The sequence below is a fragment of the Oncorhynchus kisutch genome, linkage group LG18, assembly GCF_002021735.2.
Source record: "Oncorhynchus kisutch isolate 150728-3 linkage group LG18, Okis_V2, whole genome shotgun sequence".
NCBI lineage: Eukaryota > Metazoa > Chordata > Actinopteri > Salmoniformes > Salmonidae > Oncorhynchus > Oncorhynchus kisutch.
The window spans coordinates 32,271,474-32,294,458 of record NC_034191.2 but is presented as its reverse complement, the minus strand read 5'-3'; the positions used below and the strand labels follow the sequence as shown (position 1 = coordinate 32,294,458).

General features: G+C 44.5%; 1 protein-coding gene across 1 annotated transcript in view; it reads right to left on the bottom strand.

Annotated features, from left to right (window-relative positions):
- Positions 1-19,633, bottom strand: part of LOC109909087 (stAR-related lipid transfer protein 13) — a 140,189-nt gene extending 120,556 nt beyond the window's left edge. The window contains exons 1-2 of the mRNA XM_031795814.1: positions 19,289-19,633; positions 9,086-10,849 (exon numbers count right to left, since the gene is read on the bottom strand). Of these exons, the coding sequence (XP_031651674.1) occupies positions 9,086-10,660 (1,575 nt within the window). The 5' untranslated portion in view covers positions 10,661-10,849; positions 19,289-19,633. The remainder of the gene's footprint in view (positions 1-9,085; positions 10,850-19,288) is intronic.
- Between the last annotated feature and the right edge of the window lie 3,352 nt (positions 19,634-22,985).

The window sequence follows — 22,985 nt, the reverse complement described above, 5'->3', positions numbered from 1 at the left end:
ACCAAGAGAGATGGGGTTACAGCCTGGTAACTACCATTAAACCTAGAGGGATGGGGTTACAGCCTGGTAACTACCATTAAACCTAGAGGGATGGGGTTACAGCCTGGTAACTACCATTAAACCTAGAGGAATGGGGTTACAGCCTGGTAACTACCATTAAACCTAGAGGGATGGGGTCACTCACTGTCTGGTAACTACCATTAAACCTAGAGGGAAGGGGTTACAGTCTGGTAACTACCATTAAATCTAGAGGGATGGGGTTACAGCCTGGTAACTACCATTAAATCTAGAGGGATGGGGTCACTCACAGTCTGGTAACTACCATTAAACCTAGAGGGAAGGGGTTACAGTCTGGTAACTACCATTAAATCTAGAGGGATGGGGTTACAGCCTGGTAACTACCATTAAATCTAGAGGGATGGGGTCACTCACAGTCTGGTAACTACCATTAAACCTAGAGGGAAGGGGTTACAGTCTGGTAACTACCATTAAACCTAGAGGGATGGGGTTACAGCCTGGTAACTACCATTAAACCTAGAGGGATGGGGTTACAGCCTGGTAACTACCATTAAACCTAGAGGGATGGGGTTACAGCCTGGTAACTACCATTAAACCTAGGGGGATGGGGTCACTCACAGTCTGGTAACTACCTTTAAACCTAGAGGGATGGGGTCACTCATAGTCTGGTAACTACCATTAAACCTAGAGGGATGGGGTTACAGCCTGGTAACTACCATTAAATCTAGAGGGATGGGGTCACTCACAGTCTGGTAACTACCATTAAACCTAGAGGGAAGGGGTTACAGTCTGGTAACTACCATTAAATCTAGAGGGATGGGGTTACAGCCTGGTAACTAGCATTAAATCTAGAGGGATGGGGTCACTCACAGTCTGGTAACTACCATTAAACCTAGAGGGAAGGGGTTACAGTCTGGTAACTACCATTAAACCTAGAGGGATGGGGTTACAGCCTGGTAACTACCATTAAACCTAGAGGGATGGGGTTACAGCCTGGTAACTACCATTAAACCTAGAGGGATGGGGTTACAGCCTGGTAACTACCATTAAACCTAGGGGGATGGGGTCACTCACAGTCTGGTAACTACCTTTAAACCTAGAGGGATGGGGTCACTCATAGTCTGGTAACTACCATTAAACCTAGAGGGATGGGGTTACAGCCTGGTAACTACCATTAAACCTAGAGGGATTGGGTTACAGCCTGGTAACTACCATTAAACCTAGAGGAATGGGGTTACAGCCTGGTAACTACCATTAAACCTAGAGGGATGGGGTTACAGCCTGGCAACTACCATTAAACCTAGAGGGATGGGGTTACAGCCTGGTAACTACCATTAAACCTAGAGGGATGGGGTTACAGCCTGGTAACTACCATTAAACCTAGAGGGATGGGGTCACTCACAGTCTGGTAACTACCATTAAACCTAGAGGGATGGGGTTACAGCCTGGTAACTACCATTAAACCTAGAGGGATGGGGTTACAGCCTGGTAACTACCATTAAACCTAGAGGGATGGGGTCACTCATAGTCTGGTAACTACCATTAAACCTAGAGGGATGGGGTTACAGCCTGGTAACTACCATTAAACCTAGAGGGATGGGGTTACAGCCTGGTAACTACCATTAAACCTAGAGGGAAGGGGTTACAGCCTGGTAACTACCATAAAACCTAGAGGAATGGGGTTACAGCCTGGTAACTACCATTAAACCTAGAGGGATGGAGTCACAGCCTGGTAACTACGATTAAACCTAGAGGGATGGGGTTACAGCCTGGTAACTAGTCAACCTGGAAGGATGGGGTCACAGCCTGGTAACTAGTCAACCTGGAGGGATGGACTCACAGTCTGGTAACTACTATTAAACCTAGAGGGAAGGGGTTACAGTCTGGTAACTACCATTAAATCTAGAGGGATGGGGTTACAGCCTGGTAACTACCATTAAATCTAGAGGGATGGGGTCACACAGTCTGGTAACTACCATTAAACCTAGAGGGAAGGGGGTAATTACAGTCTGGTAACTACCATTAAACCTAGAGGGATGGGGTTACAGCCTGGTAACTACCATTAAACCTAGAGGGATGGGGTTACAGCCTGGTAACTACCATTAAACCTAGAGGGATGGGGTTACAGCCTGGTAACTACCATTAAACCTAGGGGGATGGGGTCACTCACAGTCTGGTAACTACCTTTAAACCTAGAGGGATGGGGTCACTCATAGTCTGGTAACTACCATTAAACCTAGAGGGATGGGGTTACAGCCTGGTAACTACCATTAAACCTAGAGGGATGGGGTTACAGCCTGGTAACTACCATTAAACCTAGAGGAATGGGGTTACAGCCTGGTAACTACCATTAAACCTAGAGGGATGGGGTTACAGCCTGGTAACTACCATTAAACCTAGAGGGATGGGGTTACAGCCTGGTAACTACCATTAAACCTAGAGGGATGGGGTCACTCACAGTCTGGTAACTACCATTAAACCTAGAGGGATGGGGTTACAGCCTGGTAACTACCATTAAACCTAGAGGGAAGGGGTTACAGCCTGGTAACTACCATTAAACCTAGAGGGATGGGGTTACAGCCTGGTAACTACCATTAAACCTAGAGGGATGGGGTCACTCATAGTCTGGTAACTACCATTAAACCTAGAGGGATGGGGTTACAGCCTGGTAACTACCATTAAACCTAGAGGGATGGGGTTACAGCCTGGTAACTACCATTAAACCTAGAGGGAAGGGGTTACAGCCTGGTAACTACCATAAAACCTAGAGGAATGGGGTTACAGCCTGGTAACTACCATTAAACCTAGAGGGATGGAGTCACAGCCTGGTAACTACCATTAAACCTAGAGGGATGGGGTTACAGCCTGGTAACTAGTCAACCTGGAAGGATGGGGTCACAGCCTGGTAACTAGTCAACCTGGAGGGATGGACTCACAGTCTGGTAACTACTATTAAACCTAGAGGGAAGGGGTTACAGTCTGGTAACTACCATTAAATCTAGAGGGATGGGGTTACAGCCTGGTAACTACCATTAAATCTAGAGGGATGGGGTCACACAGTCTGGTAACTACCATTAAACCTAGAGGGAAGGGGGTAATTACAGTCTGGTAACTACCATTAAACCTAGAGGGATGGGGTTACAGCCTGGTAACTACCATTAAACCTAGAGGGATGGGGTTACAGCCTGGTAACTACCATTAAACCTAGAGGGATGGGGTTACAGCCTGGTAACTACCATTAAACCTAGGGGGATGGGGTCACTCACAGTCTGGTAACTACCTTTAAACCTAGAGGGATGGGGTCACTCATAGTCTGGTAACTACCATTAAACCTAGAGGGATGGGGTTACAGCCTGGTAACTACCATTAAACCTAGAGGGATGGGGTTACAGCCTGGTAACTACCATTAAATCTAGAGGGATGGGGTTACAGCCTGGTAACTACCATTAAATCTAGAGGGATGGGGTCACTCACAGTCTGGTAACTACCATTAAACCTAGAGGGAAGGGGTTACAGTCTGGTAACTACCATTAAACCTAGAGGGATGGGGTTACAGCCTGGTAACTACCATTAAACCTAGAGGGATGGGGTTACAGCCTGGTAACTACCATTAAACCTAGAGGGATGGGGTTACAGCCTGGTAACTACCATTAAACCTAGGGGGATGGGGTCACTCACAGTCTGGTAACTACCTTTAAACCTAGAGGGATGGGGTCACTCATAGTCTGGTAACTACCATTAAACCTAGAGGGATGGGGTTACAGCCTGGTAACTACCATTAAATCTAGAGGGATGGGGTCACTCACAGTCTGGTAACTACCATTAAACCTAGAGGGAAGGGGTTACAGTCTGGTAACTACCATTAAATCTAGAGGGATGGGGTTACAGCCTGGTAACTAGCATTAAATCTAGAGGGATGGGGTCACTCACAGTCTGGTAACTACCATTAAACCTAGAGGGAAGGGGTTACAGTCTGGTAACTACCATTAAACCTAGAGGGATGGGGTTACAGCCTGGTAACTACCATTAAACCTAGAGGGATGGGGTTACAGCCTGGTAACTACCATTAAACCTAGAGGGATGGGGTTACAGCCTGGTAACTACCATTAAACCTAGGGGGATGGGGTCACTCACAGTCTGGTAACTACCTTTAAACCTAGAGGGATGGGGTCACTCATAGTCTGGTAACTACCATTAAACCTAGAGGGATGGGGTTACAGCCTGGTAACTACCATTAAACCTAGAGGGATTGGGTTACAGCCTGGTAACTACCATTAAACCTAGAGGAATGGGGTTACAGCCTGGTAACTACCATTAAACCTAGAGGGATGGGGTTACAGCCTGGCAACTACCATTAAACCTAGAGGGATGGGGTTACAGCCTGGTAACTACCATTAAACCTAGAGGGATGGGGTTACAGCCTGGTAACTACCATTAAACCTAGAGGGATGGGGTCACTCACAGTCTGGTAACTACCATTAAACCTAGAGGGATGGGGTTACAGCCTGGTAACTACCATTAAACCTAGAGGGATGGGGTTACAGCCTGGTAACTACCATTAAACCTAGAGGGATGGGGTCACTCATAGTCTGGTAACTACCATTAAACCTAGAGGGATGGGGTTACAGCCTGGTAACTACCATTAAACCTAGAGGGATGGGGTTACAGCCTGGTAACTACCATTAAACCTAGAGGGAAGGGGTTACAGCCTGGTAACTACCATAAAACCTAGAGGAATGGGGTTACAGCCTGGTAACTACCATTAAACCTAGAGGGATGGAGTCACAGCCTGGTAACTACGATTAAACCTAGAGGGATGGGGTTACAGCCTGGTAACTAGTCAACCTGGAAGGATGGGGTCACAGCCTGGTAACTAGTCAACCTGGAGGGATGGACTCACAGTCTGGTAACTACTATTAAACCTAGAGGGAAGGGGTTACAGTCTGGTAACTACCATTAAATCTAGAGGGATGGGGTTACAGCCTGGTAACTACCATTAAATCTAGAGGGATGGGGTCACACAGTCTGGTAACTACCATTAAACCTAGAGGGAAGGGGGTAATTACAGTCTGGTAACTACCATTAAACCTAGAGGGATGGGGTTACAGCCTGGTAACTACCATTAAACCTAGAGGGATGGGGTTACAGCCTGGTAACTACCATTAAACCTAGAGGGATGGGGTTACAGCCTGGTAACTACCATTAAACCTAGGGGGATGGGGTCACTCACAGTCTGGTAACTACCTTTAAACCTAGAGGGATGGGGTCACTCATAGTCTGGTAACTACCATTAAACCTAGAGGGATGGGGTTACAGCCTGGTAACTACCATTAAACCTAGAGGGATGGGGTTACAGCCTGGTAACTACCATTAAACCTAGAGGAATGGGGTTACAGCCTGGTAACTACCATTAAACCTAGAGGGATGGGGTTACAGCCTGGTAACTACCATTAAACCTAGAGGGATGGGGTTACAGCCTGGTAACTACCATTAAACCTAGAGGGATGGGGTCACTCACAGTCTGGTAACTACCATTAAACCTAGAGGGATGGGGTTACAGCCTGGTAACTACCATTAAACCTAGAGGGAAGGGGTTACAGCCTGGTAACTACCATTAAACCTAGAGGGATGGGGTTACAGCCTGGTAACTACCATTAAACCTAGAGGGATGGGGTCACTCATAGTCTGGTAACTACCATTAAACCTAGAGGGATGGGGTTACAGCCTGGTAACTACCATTAAACCTAGAGGGATGGGGTTACAGCCTGGTAACTACCATTAAACCTAGAGGGAAGGGGTTACAGCCTGGTAACTACCATTAAACCTAGAGGGATGGAGTCACAGCCTGGTAACTACCATTAAACCTAGAGGGATGGGGTTACAGCCTGGTAACTAGTCAACCTGGAAGGATGGGGTCACAGCCTGGTAACTAGTCAACCTGGAGGGATGGACTCACAGTCTGGTAACTACTATTAAACCTAGAGGGAAGGGGTTACAGTCTGGTAACTACCATTAAATCTAGAGGGATGGGGTTACAGCCTGGTAACTACCATTAAATCTAGAGGGATGGGGTCACACAGTCTGGTAACTACCATTAAACCTAGAGGGAAGGGGGTAATTACAGTCTGGTAACTACCATTAAACCTAGAGGGATGGGGTTACAGCCTGGTAACTACCATTAAACCTAGAGGGATGGGGTTACAGCCTGGTAACTACCATTAAACCTAGAGGGATGGGGTTACAGCCTGGTAACTACCATTAAACCTAGGGGGATGGGGTCACTCACAGTCTGGTAACTACCTTTAAACCTAGAGGGATGGGGTCACTCATAGTCTGGTAACTACCATTAAACCTAGAGGGATGGGGTTACAGCCTGGTAACTACCATTAAACCTAGAGGGATGGGGTTACAGCCTGGTAACTACCATTAAACCTAGAGGAATGGGGTTACAGCCTGGTAACTACCATTAAACCTAGAGGGATGGGGTTACAGCCTGGTAACTACCATTAAACCTAGAGGGATGGGGTTACAGCCTGGTAACTACCATTAAACCTAGAGGGATGGGGTCACTCACAGTCTGGTAACTACCATTAAACCTAGAGGGATGGGGTTTATAGCCTGGTAACTACCATTAAACCTAGAGGGAAGGGGTTACAGCCTGGTAACTACCATTAAACCTAGAGGGATGGGGTTACAGCCTGGTAACTACCATTAAACCTAGAGGGATGGGGTCACTCATAGTCTGGTAACTACCATTAAACCTAGAGGGATGGGGTTACAGCCTGGTAACTACCATTAAACCTAGAGGGATGGGGTTACAGCCTGGTAACTACCATTAAACCTAGAGGGAAGGGGTTACAGCCTGGTAACTACCATAAAACCTAGAGGAATGGGGTTACAGCCTGGTAACTACCATTAAACCTAGAGGGATGGAGTCACAGCCTGGTAACTACCATTAAACCTAGAGGGGTGGGGTTACAGCCTGGTAACTAGTCAACCTGGAAGGATGGGGTCACAGCCTGGTAACTAGTCAACCTGGAGGGATGGACTCACAGTCTGGTAACTACTATTAAACCTAGAGGGATGGGGTTACAGCCTGGTAACTACCATTAAACCTAGAGGGAAGGGGTTACAGCCTGGTAACTACCATTAAATCTAGAGGGATGGGGTCACACAGTCTGGTAACTACCATTAAACCTAGAGGGAAGGGGGTAATTACAGTCTGGTAACTACCATTAAACCTAGAGGGATGGGGTTACTGCCTGGTAACTACCATTAAACCTAGAGGGATGGGGTTACAGCCTGGTAACTACCATTAAACCTAGAGGGATTTGGTTACAGCCTGGTAACTACCATTAAACCTAGGGGGATGGGGTCACTCACAGTCTGGTAACTACCTTTAAACCTAGAGGGATGGGGTCACTCATAGTCTGGTAACTACCATTAAACCTAGAGGGATGGGGTTACAGCCTGGTAACTACCATTAAACCTAGAGGGATGGGGTTACAGCCTGGTAACTACCATTAAACCTAGAGGAATGGGGTTACAGCCTGGTAACTACCATTAAACCTAGAGGGATGGGGTTACAGCCTGGTAACTACCATTAAACCTAGAGGGATGGGGTTACAGCCTGGTAACTACCATTAAACCTAGAGGGATGGGGTCACTCACAGTCTGGTAACTACCATTAAACCTAGAGGGATGGGGTTACAGCCTGGTAACTACCATTAAACCTAGAGGGAAGGGGTTACAGCCTGGTAACTACCATTAAACCTAGAGGGATGGGGTTCCAGCCTGGTAACTACCATTAAACCTAGAGGGATGGGGTTACAGCCTGGTAACTACCATTAAACCTAGAGGGAAGGGTTTACATCCTGGTAACTACCATAAAACCTAGAGGGATGGAGTCACAGCCTGGTAACTAGTCAACCTGGAAGGATGGGGTCACAGCCTGGTAACTAGTCAACCTGGAGGGATGGACTCACAGCCTGGTAACTAGTAAACCTGGAGTGATGGGGTCACGGCCTGGTAACTAGTTAACCTGGAGGGATGGAGTCACAGCCTGGTGACTAGTAAACCTGGAGGGATGGACTCACAGCCTGGTAACTATTAAACCTGGAGGGATGGATTCACAGCCTGGTAACTATTAAACCTGGAGGGATGGATTCACAGCCTGGTAACTATTAAACCTGGAGGGATGGACTCACAGCCTGGTAACTATTAAACCTGGAGGGATGGATTCACAGCCTGGTAACTATTAAACCTGGAGGGATGGATTCACAGCCTGGTAACTACCAAGGTCAGGGGGACGGCTGGAAGAAAACACAACAGAGCTGCGGCAGTATGGATCCCTATTCCCTATAATGCACTACTTTTGACCAGAGCCGAGGAGTGCACTATAGAGATTGAAGAAGAGAATCTAGCTGTTGGTAATAGGAGACTATGTTCACTGCCACTGTAATATACCCAACGATGCCTGCATAGGAGCTCTGTCAAAACCGGAGGGAAAGCTAAAACTGTTTAAGGATGCATGTGTGCATTTATGTATGCATTCCTGCAAGACCTGCTGGGTTTTGTGTTTTGTAACGCTGGGGAAAATACTAGATCAATGTACTCCTACACACTCATTCCAGCAGAGTAATATCTCAGAATGTAATAAACAGTGGGAAACAGACGACTGAAGGTGTTTGTATAGCAAAGCACTGTGTTTGTACTGAACCTTAGTGGAATTAAATAATATAATACTTTTTTGTATCAAGCATCTCAGAGTATGAGTGGTGATCTAGGATCAGGTCCTCTCTGTCCATGTAATCGTATTCATTATCATCTAGGATCAGGTCCCCTCTGTCAATGTAATCTTATTCATTATCATCTATCTATAAGGCAGAACTAGATCAACATTCCTACTCTGAGACCCTTGATACATATGGCCCCTGGCAAAGAGGCAGGAAATACACGGCCTGAATATTACATGAATATTACATCAATATGTGAGGAATACAGGTGGGACTATCTTTACAGTTGTGGCTCTAAAATGCATCTGTAATGACAATAAACAGTAGCCTACCTCTGTGCTGCTTGTCTCAGTCTCTGCCTCGCAGCCGCTGTGGTTCTGGTTTTTGGAGGAGGAGGAGAGATGGGAGCTGGCTGTAGAGTTGGTTGTAGAGCTGACTGGTGCCTCCGCCTGGGGACTCATAGATCCTCTCTCCTTAACTACTTTGTCTCTGCTGCTGCTCCTTCTCCTCCGACTGACCAGGAACTCCCTGCTCTGAAGCAGCTCTGGGAATGTGTCCTCATCATCCCCATCTTCATCATCACCTTCATCATCCTTCTCTGAGGAAGACTCCCTGCAGTCAGAGCTGTTTTTGATGAAGACGCTGTGGTCGGTGCTAGAGTGGCAGGTGGAGGGACTACAGGTGAAGCCTGAGAAGGTGATGGAGCTAGGTTTGTGTTTGATGATGCAGGGGTGATCGCAGAGGCCTAGCCCTGCCAAGGGGGCCTCAAATAGGGCCAGGGTAAGGGAGGGATGTGTGAAGGGATCCATGTTGTTGTCTACACTGACCACTAGAGAAGGGATGGAGCTAAAAGCCTCTGATTGGACCACAGAGATAGTGACGTGGCTGACCTCTGTCTCTGATTGGACCAGAAGGGTAGGGATATGTCCATTCTCTGTTGGGACTAGAGGGACGGAGACATGGTTGTCTTCTGTGTGTTCCAGATCAGTAGGGACTTGTCTGTTCTCCACAGGTCCCTCTGAGTAGTCCTCAGGCTGGCTGTCTGCCTCTGTCCACCTGGGTGACTCCTCCTCTAGCTCCCTGTCTGTCTTCGTCTGCCTGGGTGAGGTATGCCCCAGCTCCATGTCTGTCTCTGTCTGCCTGGGTGAGGTATGGCCCAGCTCCATGTCTGTCTCTGTCTGCCTGGGTGAGGTATGCCCCAGCTCCATGTCCTCTAGCTGACCAGAGAGGTTAGCATCCAGGGTATGTCCTGTTTCTACACGTCTTTTACTGTCCTCAACTTCCAGGTTTTCCTCTATCCTAGGAGCAAGAACATCCACATCTCCCTCTATCCTAGGAGAAGGAACATTGGAGGCTAGGCAGTGGTCCTCAGCTGCTCTTGGAGAACTGCTGTGTAAATCCAATCCATTGTTATTGGCATCATCAGGCGATGGTGATGTGACACTGCCTGGCTCACTGATTAGACCCGCGGGACAGACGATCTGGTCTAGGTCTAGAGTGTCAGGGGGGGAGACATCAAAACCAGACTCTGCTGGCCCACCTGGACCTCCAGTACTAACAGCTAGATCTCCCTCTATTCCAGGGGCTCCAGTACTGTTATATTCACAACCAGCCTCCCTGTCCTGCTGGGGTGTGTCCTGGTTGTCTAGTTCCAGTTTCGACAGCTCCAGGCTTAGAGGTCCTGGCAGACAGACATCCTCACTGCTCTCTGTGGAGCTGTCGTCATCATGAGAAGACTCTGGAGCACAGTCTGAGGAGGACTGGTGTGTTAGTGTCTGTGGTTGTGTCTGTTTCTGTATCTGTGTCTGTGCCGTTGGCTGTGTCTGTGGTGAGAAGGTCCTGCCTGGTGATGCTGACATGGCCAGAGACTGTCGCACCTTAAGAGTAAACATCAGAGCTGTGTCCATGTTGTCTCTACAGTCTGTTACAGTGTGTTACTAGGGAACAGGTAGTCTGGTGGTGTGGCTGGTGGTCAGGTAGATCCAGAGGGACTGCTGACTGATGAAAGAGCTATATGGATTTGCCATGTTCCTCTCAGACATCCTCATCACCTGGCTTAGCAACACCAACCTTCACATAGATCAAACAGCAGATCACTTGAAACAAATAGAGAAGATGCAGCATTAAAAACAGACAAGATACAGCATTACTAACAGACAAGATACATCATTACTAACAGACAAGATACAGCATTACTAACAGACAAGATACAGCATTACTAACAGACAAGATACAGCATTACTAACAGACAAGATACAGCATTACTAACAGACAAGATACAGCATTACTAACAGACAAGATACAGCATTACTAACAGACAAGATACAGCATTACTAACAGACAAGATACAGCATTACTAACAGACAAGATACAGCATTACTAACAGACAAGATACAGCATTACTAACAGACAAGATACAGCATTACTAACAGACAAGATACAGCATTACTAACAGACAAGATACAGAATTACTAACAGACAAGATACAGCATTACTAACAGACAAGATACAGCATTACTAACAGACAAGATACAGCATTACTAACAGACAAGATACAGCATTACTAACAGACAAGATACAGCATTACTAACAGACAAGATACAGCATTACTAACAGACAAGACACAGCATTAAAAACAGGCAAGATACAGCATTAAAAACAGACAAGACAGACAGCAAAACAAAGATAGACGATAACGTTACAACATTAAACAAACAGAGAAGATACAGCAAAACAAAGATAGAATATAACGTTACAACATTAAACAAACAGAGAAGATACAGTAATATAGAAGATACAGCATTGGAGAGGATACGAATAAGATACTGCATTAGAGAGGATACAGATAAGATACAGTAATATAGAAGATACAGCATTGGAGAGGATACAGATAAGGTACTGCATTAGAGAGGATACAGAGAAGATTCAGTAATATAGAAGATACAGCATTGGAGAGGATACAGATAAGGTACTGCATTAGAGAGGATACAGATAAGGTACTGCAGTAGAGATGATACAGAGAAGATACAGTAATATAGAAGATACAGCATTGGAGAGGATACGGATAAGGTACTGCATTAGAGAGGATACGGATAAGGTACTGCATTAGAGAGGATACAGATAAGATACAGTAATATAGAAGATACAGCATTGGAGAGGATACAGATAAGGTACTGCATTAGAGAGGATACAGAGAAGATTCAGTAATATAGAAGATACAGCATTGGAGAGGATACAGATAAGGTACTGCATTAGAGAGGATACAGATAAGGTACTGCAGTAGAGATGATACAGAGAAGATACAGTAATATAGAAGATACAGCATTGGAGAGGATACGGATAAGGTACTGCATTAGAGAGGATACGGATAAGGTACTGCATTAGAGAGGATACACAGAGGATACAGTAATATAGAAGATACAGCATTGGAGAGGATACGGATAAGGTACTGCATTAGAGAGGATACAGATAAGATACAGTAATATAGAAGATACAGCATTGGAGAGGATACAGATAAGGTACTGCATTAGAGAGGATACAGATAAGGTACTGCATTAGAGAGGATACAGATAAGATACAGTAATATAGAAGATACAGCATTGGAGAGGATACAGATAAGGTACTGCATTAGAGAGGATACAGATAAGGTACTGCATTAGAGAGGATACAGAGAAGATACAGCAATATAGAATATACTGCATTAGAAAAGACACTGCATTAGAGAAGATATTGCATTAGAGAAGATACTGCATTAGAAAAGACACTGCATTAGATAAGACATTGCATCAGAGAATATACTTAAAAGATACTGCATTAGAGAAGACACTGCATTAGAGAAGACAATGCATCAGAGAATATACTTAAAAGATACTGCATTAGAGAAGACACTGCATTAGAGAAGATACAAAGAAGATAATGCATTAGAGAAGATACATAGAAGATACTGCATTAGAAAAGACACTGCATTAGAGAAGATATTGCATTAGAGAAGATACTGCATTAGAAAAGACACTGCATTAGATAAGACATTGCATCAGAGAATATACTTAAAAGATACTGCATTAGAGAAGACACTGCATTAGAGAAGACATTGCATCAGAGAATATACTTAAAAGATACTGCATTAGAGAAGATAATGCATTAGAGAAGATACAAAGAAGATAATGCATTAGAGAAGATACATAGAAGATACTGCATTAGAGAAGATACTGCATTAATACAAACAGACAACAAAAAAACATTAGTTCCAAGTCATAAACACCTCACAGCGACATTTCTCAAAGACTGGATGCTGTCCTCGGGTTCAGATCCATCACACACATCCATCTCAACTAAAATAATTGTAATAACTTTACCTTTAAGCACAGATTTACTAAGCTAGTATTTTGTAAGTGTGTTTCGTCTCTCCCCTTCTGACTTTCCTACTAGCAGTGAACTAAGTACAGCAGGGTGAAGCCAGAGTCCAGCAGAGCTCATATTCAGCCTGCATTCCAAATGGCACCCTATTTCCTATGCATTACGCTACTTTTGACCAGGGTCCACAGGGCTTTGGTCAAAAGTTTTGCATTATGGAGGGAATATGGTGCCATTTGGAACACAGCCCCAGAGAGGAGCTGCTAGCAATGAATCATAACATCTGGCTGCAGTCGCAACGTTCAAGTCTGGATCCGTTTCTGACACTATGGCAGTGACATCTCTGCACACAGGAATATAGCTACTCTTGACAGCAGCAGCTGTACACACACACATTCCATTAGCACTCCACTCTGTGTAGGGATCCCCATCTGTCTCAGGGTACAAAGGGAGGCTTTTCTCAGACTGCTCTTTCCAAACAAGCTGATAACAAAGTTACATCAGTAACTGCATTCCCTACATTTCACAGATAGATACACTAACCCCAACTGTGAGGTCATGCTACAGCTTAAACTCAGTCATGAATGCCTTTGCAACTGTCCTCATATTCTCTGTACAAGAACTTTGCCTTCTGTATGTATGGAGAGCTAGAAGTCCATTGATTAGTATGGTTGATCTGCATGGTGTAATGAATGATGATTTATTAGTATGGTTAATCTGTATGGTGAAATGAATGATTATTGATTAGAACCCCGAGGGCTCTCTATGGTCAGAGAGCCCTCGGAGTCCCCCCCAAAGGTGCGAATCCTGAACCTAGATGGGGTGCGTTATGGTGGGCAACTAGCGTCAGTGGTGGCTCCGGTGCGGGATGTAGCACCCGTTCAGACCGTGGATCCGGCCATGAAGCCGGGCTGAATGCCATGCCTGGACTGGGCACCGGAGCAGAGGAAGGCTCCGACCATGGAGCGAGACTGGACGCCGTGCCGTGCCTGGACTGTGCACCGGCGCAGAGGAAGGCTCCGGCCATGGAGCGGGACTGGACGTCGTGCCTGGGATGGGCACCGGAGCAGAGGAAGACTCCGGCTATGGAGCGGGACTGGACGCTGTGCCTGGACTGGGCACCGGAGCAGAGGAAGGCGGCGGCCATGGCACCGGACTGTGAACCATCGCTGGAAGCTCTGGACTGTGTACCGTCGCTGGAAGCTCTGGACTGTGAACCGTCGCTGGAAGCTCTGGACTGTGAACCGTCGCTGGAAGCTCTGGACTGTGAACCGTCGCTGGAAGGTCTGGACTGTGAACCGTCGCTGGAAGCTCTGGACTGTGAACCGTCGCTGGAAGCTCTGGACTGTGAACCGTCGCTGGAAGCTCTGGACTGTGAACCGTCGCTGGAAGCTCTGGACTGTGAACCGTCGCTGGAAGCTCTGGACTGTGAACCGTCGCTGGAAGGTCTGGACTGTGAACCGTCGCTGGAAGGTCTGGACTGTGAGCGGCACAGGATGTACCGGGCTGGGAAGGCACACTGGAGGCCTGGTGCGTGGAGCCGGCACAGGTTTCACCGGACTGATGACACGCTCTTCAGGGCGATTGCGGGGAGCCGGCACAGGATGTACCGGGCTGGGGAGGAGCACTGGAGGCCTGGTGCATGGAGCCGGCAGAGGTTTCACCGGACTGATGACACGCTCTTCAGGGCGAGTGTGGGAAAGCCGGCACAGGACATACCGGGCTGGGGAAGGCGCTCTTCAGGGCGAATGCGCTGCAGAATACACCTAACCATCATCTCTCTCCCATCTCCCTCCTCACACTGCTCCATCGACTCCCCAACGGTCTCTGGCTCTCTCCTTGCCTCGACCGAAATGTTGGGGTTTCTATGGCCGCGGACCCCGGTGTCGTCGCTGTCCTCCTATACTCCTTGGCGACTCCCGCCAAAGTTCGTAGTGCACATAGCACTAAACACAAACACTATCCCACAACGCAGGTGGGAAAAGGACCACACTAAGTATGATCCCCAATTAGAGGCAACGATCATCAGCTGCCTCCAAATGGGAACCATACTCACACCAACATAGAAAATGAAAACTAGAAAAAACCCTAGTCACGCCCTGACCCAATCTACCATAGAGAACACTGAGGGCTCTCTATGGTCAGGGCGTGACAAATGGATGATTATTTATTAGTATGGTTGATCTGTACACACTTAGAAAAAAGGGTTGCAAAAATGGGTTCTTCGGCTGTCCCATATGAGAACCCTGTTTGGTTCAAGGTAGAAACCTTTTTGGTTTCTGTGGAAAGAGTTCTACATGGAACCTAATAGGGTGTTACCGGGAAACAAAGGGTTCTACCCTGGAACAAAAAAGGGTTCTTCAAAGGGTTCTCCTATTGGAACAGTAAAATAACCCTTTTAGGTTCTAGATAGCACCTTTTTGTAAGTGTGTATGGTGTGATGGGTGACTCCTAAGCTGACACACAGCTATCCATGAAACAGCTATGGAGAATCAGAGAGCTGGTGCCCATGTAGCTACAGTATAGCCTGCTGCTCTGTTGACACACACACACACACACACACACACATACCCTGCTGCCCTGAGAGCCAAGCAGCTGCTGCATCTTGGACCATGGCTCTGACTCTAGCTCTTATAACAACTGCTCAAATACACAAATGCTGTAGATCTGTAGATCTGTTCTATGTGCGCTGTTTGTTATCTTTTTGAGGATCTGAGGGCCCAAGCCACATCTTGGGGGAAGAGGAATTGTTGTGCCTTCTTCATGACTTTGTTGGTGTGTGTGGACCATGTTAATTCCTTAGTGATGTGGACACAGAGGATCTTGAAGCTCCCAACCAGCTCCTCAGCCCAGTCAATGTGGATGGGGTGTGCTCAGCCCTCCTGTTTTCTGTAACCCAGGATCAGCTCCTTCGTTTTGCTGACATTGAGGAAGAGGTTGTTGTTCTGGCACCACACTACCAGGTCACTGACCTCCTCCTTATACGCTGTCTCAACGTCGTCGGTGATCAGGCCTACCACCGTTGTGTCTTCAACAAACGTATTAATGATGACTTTGGGAGTTGTGCATGGCCAGGAAGATGTGTTGTTGCCTACCCTCACCACCTGGGGCGGCCCGTCAGGAAGTCCAGGATCCAGTTGCAGAGGAGGGTGTTCAGTTCCAGATAACGGAAAATAATAATCTCTGGATTTTGACCTCTTTATTTAATTTCATTTTATAGTCCAAGTTGGTGTAGCCAGAAGGCTTGCGATTCATGTATGTTATGCTGTGACAAACATTTTAAAACAAGACCTTGAGAGATGATCATTGACTAGAATTTGCTAGAAATGTCATAGCTTTTTTTGGGCTAATGAATGATAACGAATGCAGGAAGAAAATGTTAGCTTTAATGTAAAATATAGCCTACCTTAGAATAGCACATGATGCACAGCGGTTTAGATTCACGGGCAATAATCAACCACGGCGCTATCCATGGTGCTGAATCTCCGCTACGTTTATCTGTTTGATTAGCACAATAGGCGGATATCATAAAGTAAAAACAGCCACAACTTTCCCAAATTCCTCCGATAGCCAGGTGCAAGGGGAGAGAAAAGTACCATGATGCATCTTTCAGTCAAATGTAGGCTAACATTTATGTTGCCTAATTATAACAACACTGTAATAACCTCATAATATTTGACCAGTCGACCAATAGTGCTTCATAGGCCTTCATTAAAACTAGGCTACATCAACAAAATAGTGTGGAGACTTTGAGAGAACTTTGAGTTGATTAAATTGCAAATAATACCACAAGAAATCATTAGTGCATGTGTATATTTAGACATTTCCAGCGGTATAATCATGTCTGATTTTTGGGGGGATTGTATTTCACACTTTTAAATAGCACTTCGAGAATACCGGGAAGCCCAGTAATTTCTTTCAATTTTCTCGGGATGGAAAATTGGTTGATTCTCAATAAAATATTCAACCCTAGTCTCCACATGTTTTTATTCTGTGAAACAGATCCCACAACTGAGGAATTCAATCTCTTGTTAAATTTTATCTGAACTATTTTCTTCAATTTAAGAAACATACAAATGTTTTAGATATTTTTTTGTCTTCTATAAAATTGATCTACAAACACAATCAAAGAGTTGGATGTGAATATAGATATAGAGTTGGATGTGAACATAGATATAGAGTTGGATGTGAATATAGATATAGAGTTGGATGTGAATATAGATATAGAGTTGAATGTGAACATAGATATAGAGTTGGATGTGAATATAGATATAGAGTTGGATGTGAATATAGATATAGAGTTGGATGTGAACATAGATATAGAGTTGGATGTGAATATAGATATAGAGTTGGATGTGAATATAGATATAGAGTTGGATGTGAACATAGATATAGAGTTGGATGTGAATATAGATGTAGAGTTGGATGTGAACATAGATATAGAGTTGGATGTGAATATAGATATAGAGTTTAATGTGAACATAGATATAGAGTTGGATGTGAATATAGATATAGAGTTGGATGTGAATATAGATATAGAGTTGGATGTGAATATAGATGTAGAGTTGGATGTGAACATAGATATAGAGTTGAATGCGAATATAGATATAGAGTTGGATGTGAACATAGATATAGAGTTGGATGTGAATATAGATATAGAGTTGAATGTGAATATAGATATAGAGTTGGATGTGAATATAGATATAGAGTTGGATGTGAATATAGATATAGAGTTGGATGTGAATATAGATGTAGAGTTGGATGTGAACATAGATATAGAGTTGGATGTGAATATAGATATAGAGTTGGATGTGAACATAGATATAGAGTTGGATGTGAATATAGATATAGAGTTGGATGTGAATATAGATATAGAGTTGGATGTGAATATAGATGTAGAGTTGGATGTGAACATAGATATAGAGTTGAATGCGAATATAGATATAGAGTTGGATGTGAATATAGATATAGAGTTGGATGTGAATATAGATGTAGAGTTGGATGCGAACATAGATATAGAGTTGAATGCGAATATAGATATAGAGTTGGATGTGAATATAGATATAGAGTTGGATGTGAATATAGATATAGAGTTGGATGTGAATATAGATATAGAGTTGAATGCGAATATAGATATAGAGTTGGATGTGAATATAGATATAGAGTTGGATGTGAATATAGATATAGAGTTGGATGTGAATATAGATATAGAGTTGGATGTGAACATAGATATAGAGTTGGATGTGAATATAGATGTAGAGTTGGATGTGAATATAGATATAGAGTTGGATGTGAATATAGATATAGAGTTGGATGTGAACAGATATAGAGTTGGATGTGAATATAGATATAGAGTTGGATGTGAATATAGATATAGAGTTGGATGTGAACATAGCTATAGAGTTGGATGTGAATATAGAGTTGGATGTGAACATAGATATCGAGTTGGATGTGAATATAGATATAGAGTTGGATGTGAACATAGATATAGAGTCGGATGTGAATATAGATATAGAGTTGGATGTGAACATAGATATCGAGTTGGATGTGAACATAGATATCGAGTTGGATGTGAATATAGATATAGAGTTGGATGTGAACATAGATATAGAGTTGGATGTGAATATAGATATAGAGTTGGATGTGAACATAGATATAGAGTTGGATGTGAATATAGATGTAGAGTTGGTTGTGAACATAGATATAGAGTTGGAAGTGAACATAGATATAGAGTTGGATGTGAATATAGATATAGAGTTGGATGTGAACATAGATATAGAGTTGGATGTGAATATAGATGTAGAGTTGGTTGTGAACATAGATATAGAGTTGGATGTGAATATAGATATAGAGTTGGAAGTGAACATAGATATAGAGTTGGATGTGAACATAGACAAACAAAGTACAAAGTAATACAACTTGATTAAGGCAGAGAGTTGTAACAGCAGTTTTAACCTCTACAGCTCACACTTACCCACGGTGAGGACACCAGAACTGACATGTCAGAGATGGAAAGTGTCTAATAGGGCAATGAAAACAAAAAACTAACCGACAGAAAATGGAACCCTATTCCCTTTATAGTGCACTACTTTTGACCCGGACCGATATGGATAGGGCTTTGATCTAAAGTTATGCACTATATAGGGAATAGGGTGCCATTTGAGACACAAGTAGAGTCTTACCTGTTAGGTGGAGAAGAGTCCTGTTTGTTGTCTAAACAGACAAACTGAGACCACAGCAACAAAACACTGGAGAGAGACAGAGTCCTATAGTGAAGCCACAGTTCTCTTAAGACAAAAGAGAGAGCAGGATAGAGAGTGAGGGAGAGAGGGACTAAGAGAGTCTGTCAGAAGAGAACAGAACAGTAGAAGAGAGAGTGAAAAAAGAGAGAGTAGAAGAGTCTCCTGTCAGAAGTGTCAGAAGTGAAGCCACTCAAGCAGGTCTTCCTCTGCAGTTCAACTCTTCCTCAATTATTCCTCAACTATACCTATCTGTCCTCCCTCAGGGCTTACTGGAGGTTAACGCTGGATACCTCTATGCATGTTGCTAGCGCTCTGACTAAGCCATTCAGAATATGTGTAAGTAAGGGCAAGGAGTGTGAGAGTGAGTGTGTGCATTTGTGTGGGAGGTGAAACGGGGAGGAGAGAGAGGTAGGAGAGAGAGGGAGGGGGGAGATAGAGATGAAGTGAGGGAGAGGAGTAGTATTTGGCACAGTAAGAGAACAAGGTAATATGTGGTTCCAGCTAACACAACAAGTTTGGCTGTGAAGACAGAGTGAGCTAATGACTCTATTGTCACTGGACTCAGAATGTGTGTGTGTGTGTGTGTGTGTGTGTGTGTGTGTGTGTGTGTGTGTGTGTGTGTGTGTGTGTGTGTGTGTGTGTGTGTGTGTGTGTGTGTGTGTGTGTGTGTGTGTGTGTGTGTGTGTGTGTGTGTGTGTGTGTGTGTGTGTGTGTGTGTGTGTGTGTGTGTGTGTGTGTGTGTGTGTGTGTGTGTATCATCCTATTTGGATGCAACAGCATGGCAGTCAGGCACAGCAGAGTGGATTCCTACTGAGGAGGAGTGGCAACGTGCCTTGATATCCTGCTGTAGCTGGTTACAATATAAAGACACAGATAGCAGAGATAAGGAGTTCCAAAGGATCTTCTCAGGGTCAATGATCTGCTGCTATGTTATAGGGAAACGTGTCAAACAGAGACATAATAAGGTATGTGAAGTATTTGCCATAGTGATAGTGCCTTGTTTGTCCAAAATAATACAGTTAAAATGTGAAGTTAGTCATAACTAATCTACTTTAGTTCAGCCATGTGCTGTCCATTACTGAATGACAGACAGGAGTCATTGATGGCAGCTCTGCACAACATTAGACTAGTAAAGGAAGGAGTCTGAACTAACCTGACCTCTGATCCAGAGAAGTCCAGGGGGAACAGAGCTCTGTCTGCACTCAGTAGGAGATAGAGTCACTCTTAGAACTAACTAGAAGCCTGTCATATAGAACTCTGTCTGCACTCAGTAGGAGATAGAGTCACTCTTAGAACTAACTAGAAGCCTGTCATATAGAACTCTGTCTGCACTCAGTAGGAGATAGAGTCACTCTTAGAACTAACTACAAGCCTGTCATATAGAACTCTGTCTGCACTCAGTAGGAGATAGAGTCACTCTTAGAACTAACTACAAGCCTGTCATATAGAACTCTGTCTGCACTCAGTAGGAGATAGAGTCACTCTTAGAACTAACTACAAGCCTGTCATATAGAACTCTGTCTGCACTCAGTAGGAGATAGAGTCACTCTTAGAACTAACTACAAGCCTGTCATATAGAGCTCATCAGAGGGTGATATGAAGAGTAAACACATACACGCACGTGAGGGGGTGCACTACAGCTGTTGTCTGCTGATTGGCTGAGTGTGTGTTATTTACATTCATTTGGGGCCACCTGATTGGCTAAAGTAGCTAATGAAGAATGCCAAAGGAGCTCACTCTCTGTAAATCACCCTGAAATCCACTCCACTCCAGAGAGAGAGAGAGAGAGAGAGCGAGAGAGAGAGAGAGAGAGAGAGAGCAGCTGCATTCATCTATACCCTCTCCTCACCCCCTCTCCCTGATCTTCCTAACCCATCTTCCTCCCATCCTCTTTCCTCCTCTCTCTTGAAGCCATAATCACAAAGCAGCCCCTGCTGCACTCTGACCTCCTCTGTCTTACTCTCATCCATAAAATACTCTGCTATACAGTCATGGATATCTTTCTCTGTCAACAATTGCTTCTGCCATCTCCTTGGAAAGTTGTTCTATGTCCTGCCGTTGTCACGGCACTCTAGGCAATCTAGTTTAAGAGGTTTATGATCAACCAACCCCGCCCTAACATACCAGTACATCCAAACATCAGAGAACAGTCATACACACAAGAAATAGTACTGTTATGCTTGTACAGTATTGTCATATCTAAATGAAATGTGCCATAGTTGTAAGGAAAGAGGTTTAGATGTTTTCTTTAGGTAAAACAGTTAATATAGCGATTTTCCTGTGGTGTTTCACATACAGTAGTGTTCAATGGCGACAGAATCTGGAAAGAGTCAGAAGTCTACAGTGTAACTAGAGAGAAAACCCGTTTGGTTCTGTTGCATGCTGCTAGGTTGAATGACATTCCTTAGTGTCCTTGGTGGTCCTATCTGGTTTTGTTGTTGTCTGAACGAGCAGATAAAAATCATCTTTACTACAGTGTCTTATACGGTCTGTTATGATCTCTGACCTCTGTGTGCAAAATGACACGACTTTGGAACTAGACACAAAGCAGGAAAACTCCAACCAGTTCAGTAGCTTGGTCCTGAATAAATGGAGATACTCTCCCAGAACTATACTAAACAAAAATATAAACGCAAAATGCAGCAATTTCAAAGACTTTACTGAGTTACAGTTCATATAAGGAAATCAGTCAATTGAAATAAATTCATTATGCCCTGATCTATGGACTGATTACACATGACTGGGAATACAGATATGCATCTGTTGGTCACAGATATCGTTAAAAAAAGTAGGGGCGTAGATCAGAAAACCAGTCAGTATCTGGTGTGACCACCATATCCCTCATGCAGCGCGACACATCTCCTTCGCATAGAGTTGATCAGGCTGTTGATTGTGGCCTGTGAAATGTTGTCCCACTCCTCTTCAATGGCTGTGCGAAGTTGCTGGATATTGGCCGGAACTGGAAAATACTGTCGGGCACGTCGATCCAGAGCATCCCAAACATGCTCAATGGGTGATATGTCTGGTGAGTATGCAGGCCATGGAAAAACTGGGACACTTTCAGCTTCCAGGAATTGTGTACAGATCCTTGTGACATGTGGCATTATCATGCTGAAATATGAGGTGATGGCGATGGATGAATGGCACCACAATGGGCCTCAGGATCTCGTCACGGTATCTCTGTGCATTAAAATTGCCATCGATAAAATGCAATTGTGTTCGTTGTCCATAGCTTATGTCTGCCCATACCATAACCTCTGAACCACCATGGAGCACTCTGTTCACAACGTTGACATCAGCAAACCGCTCGTCCAAACAACGCGGTTGTGAGGCCAGTGGGACATACTGCCAAAACAAAACAAGGTTGGAGGAGGATTACGGTGGAGAAATTAACATTACATTATTTGGCAACAGCTCTGGTGGACATTCCTGCAGTCAGCATGCCAATTGCACAATTCCTCAAAACTTGGGACATCTGTAGCATTGTGCTGTGTGACAAAACTGCGAATTTGTGGCCTTTTATTGCCCCCAGCACAAGGTAAACCTGTTTAATGATAATGTTGTTCAATCAGTTTCTTGATATGCCACACCTGTCAGGTGGATGGATTATCTTGGCAAAGGAGAATTACTCACTTAC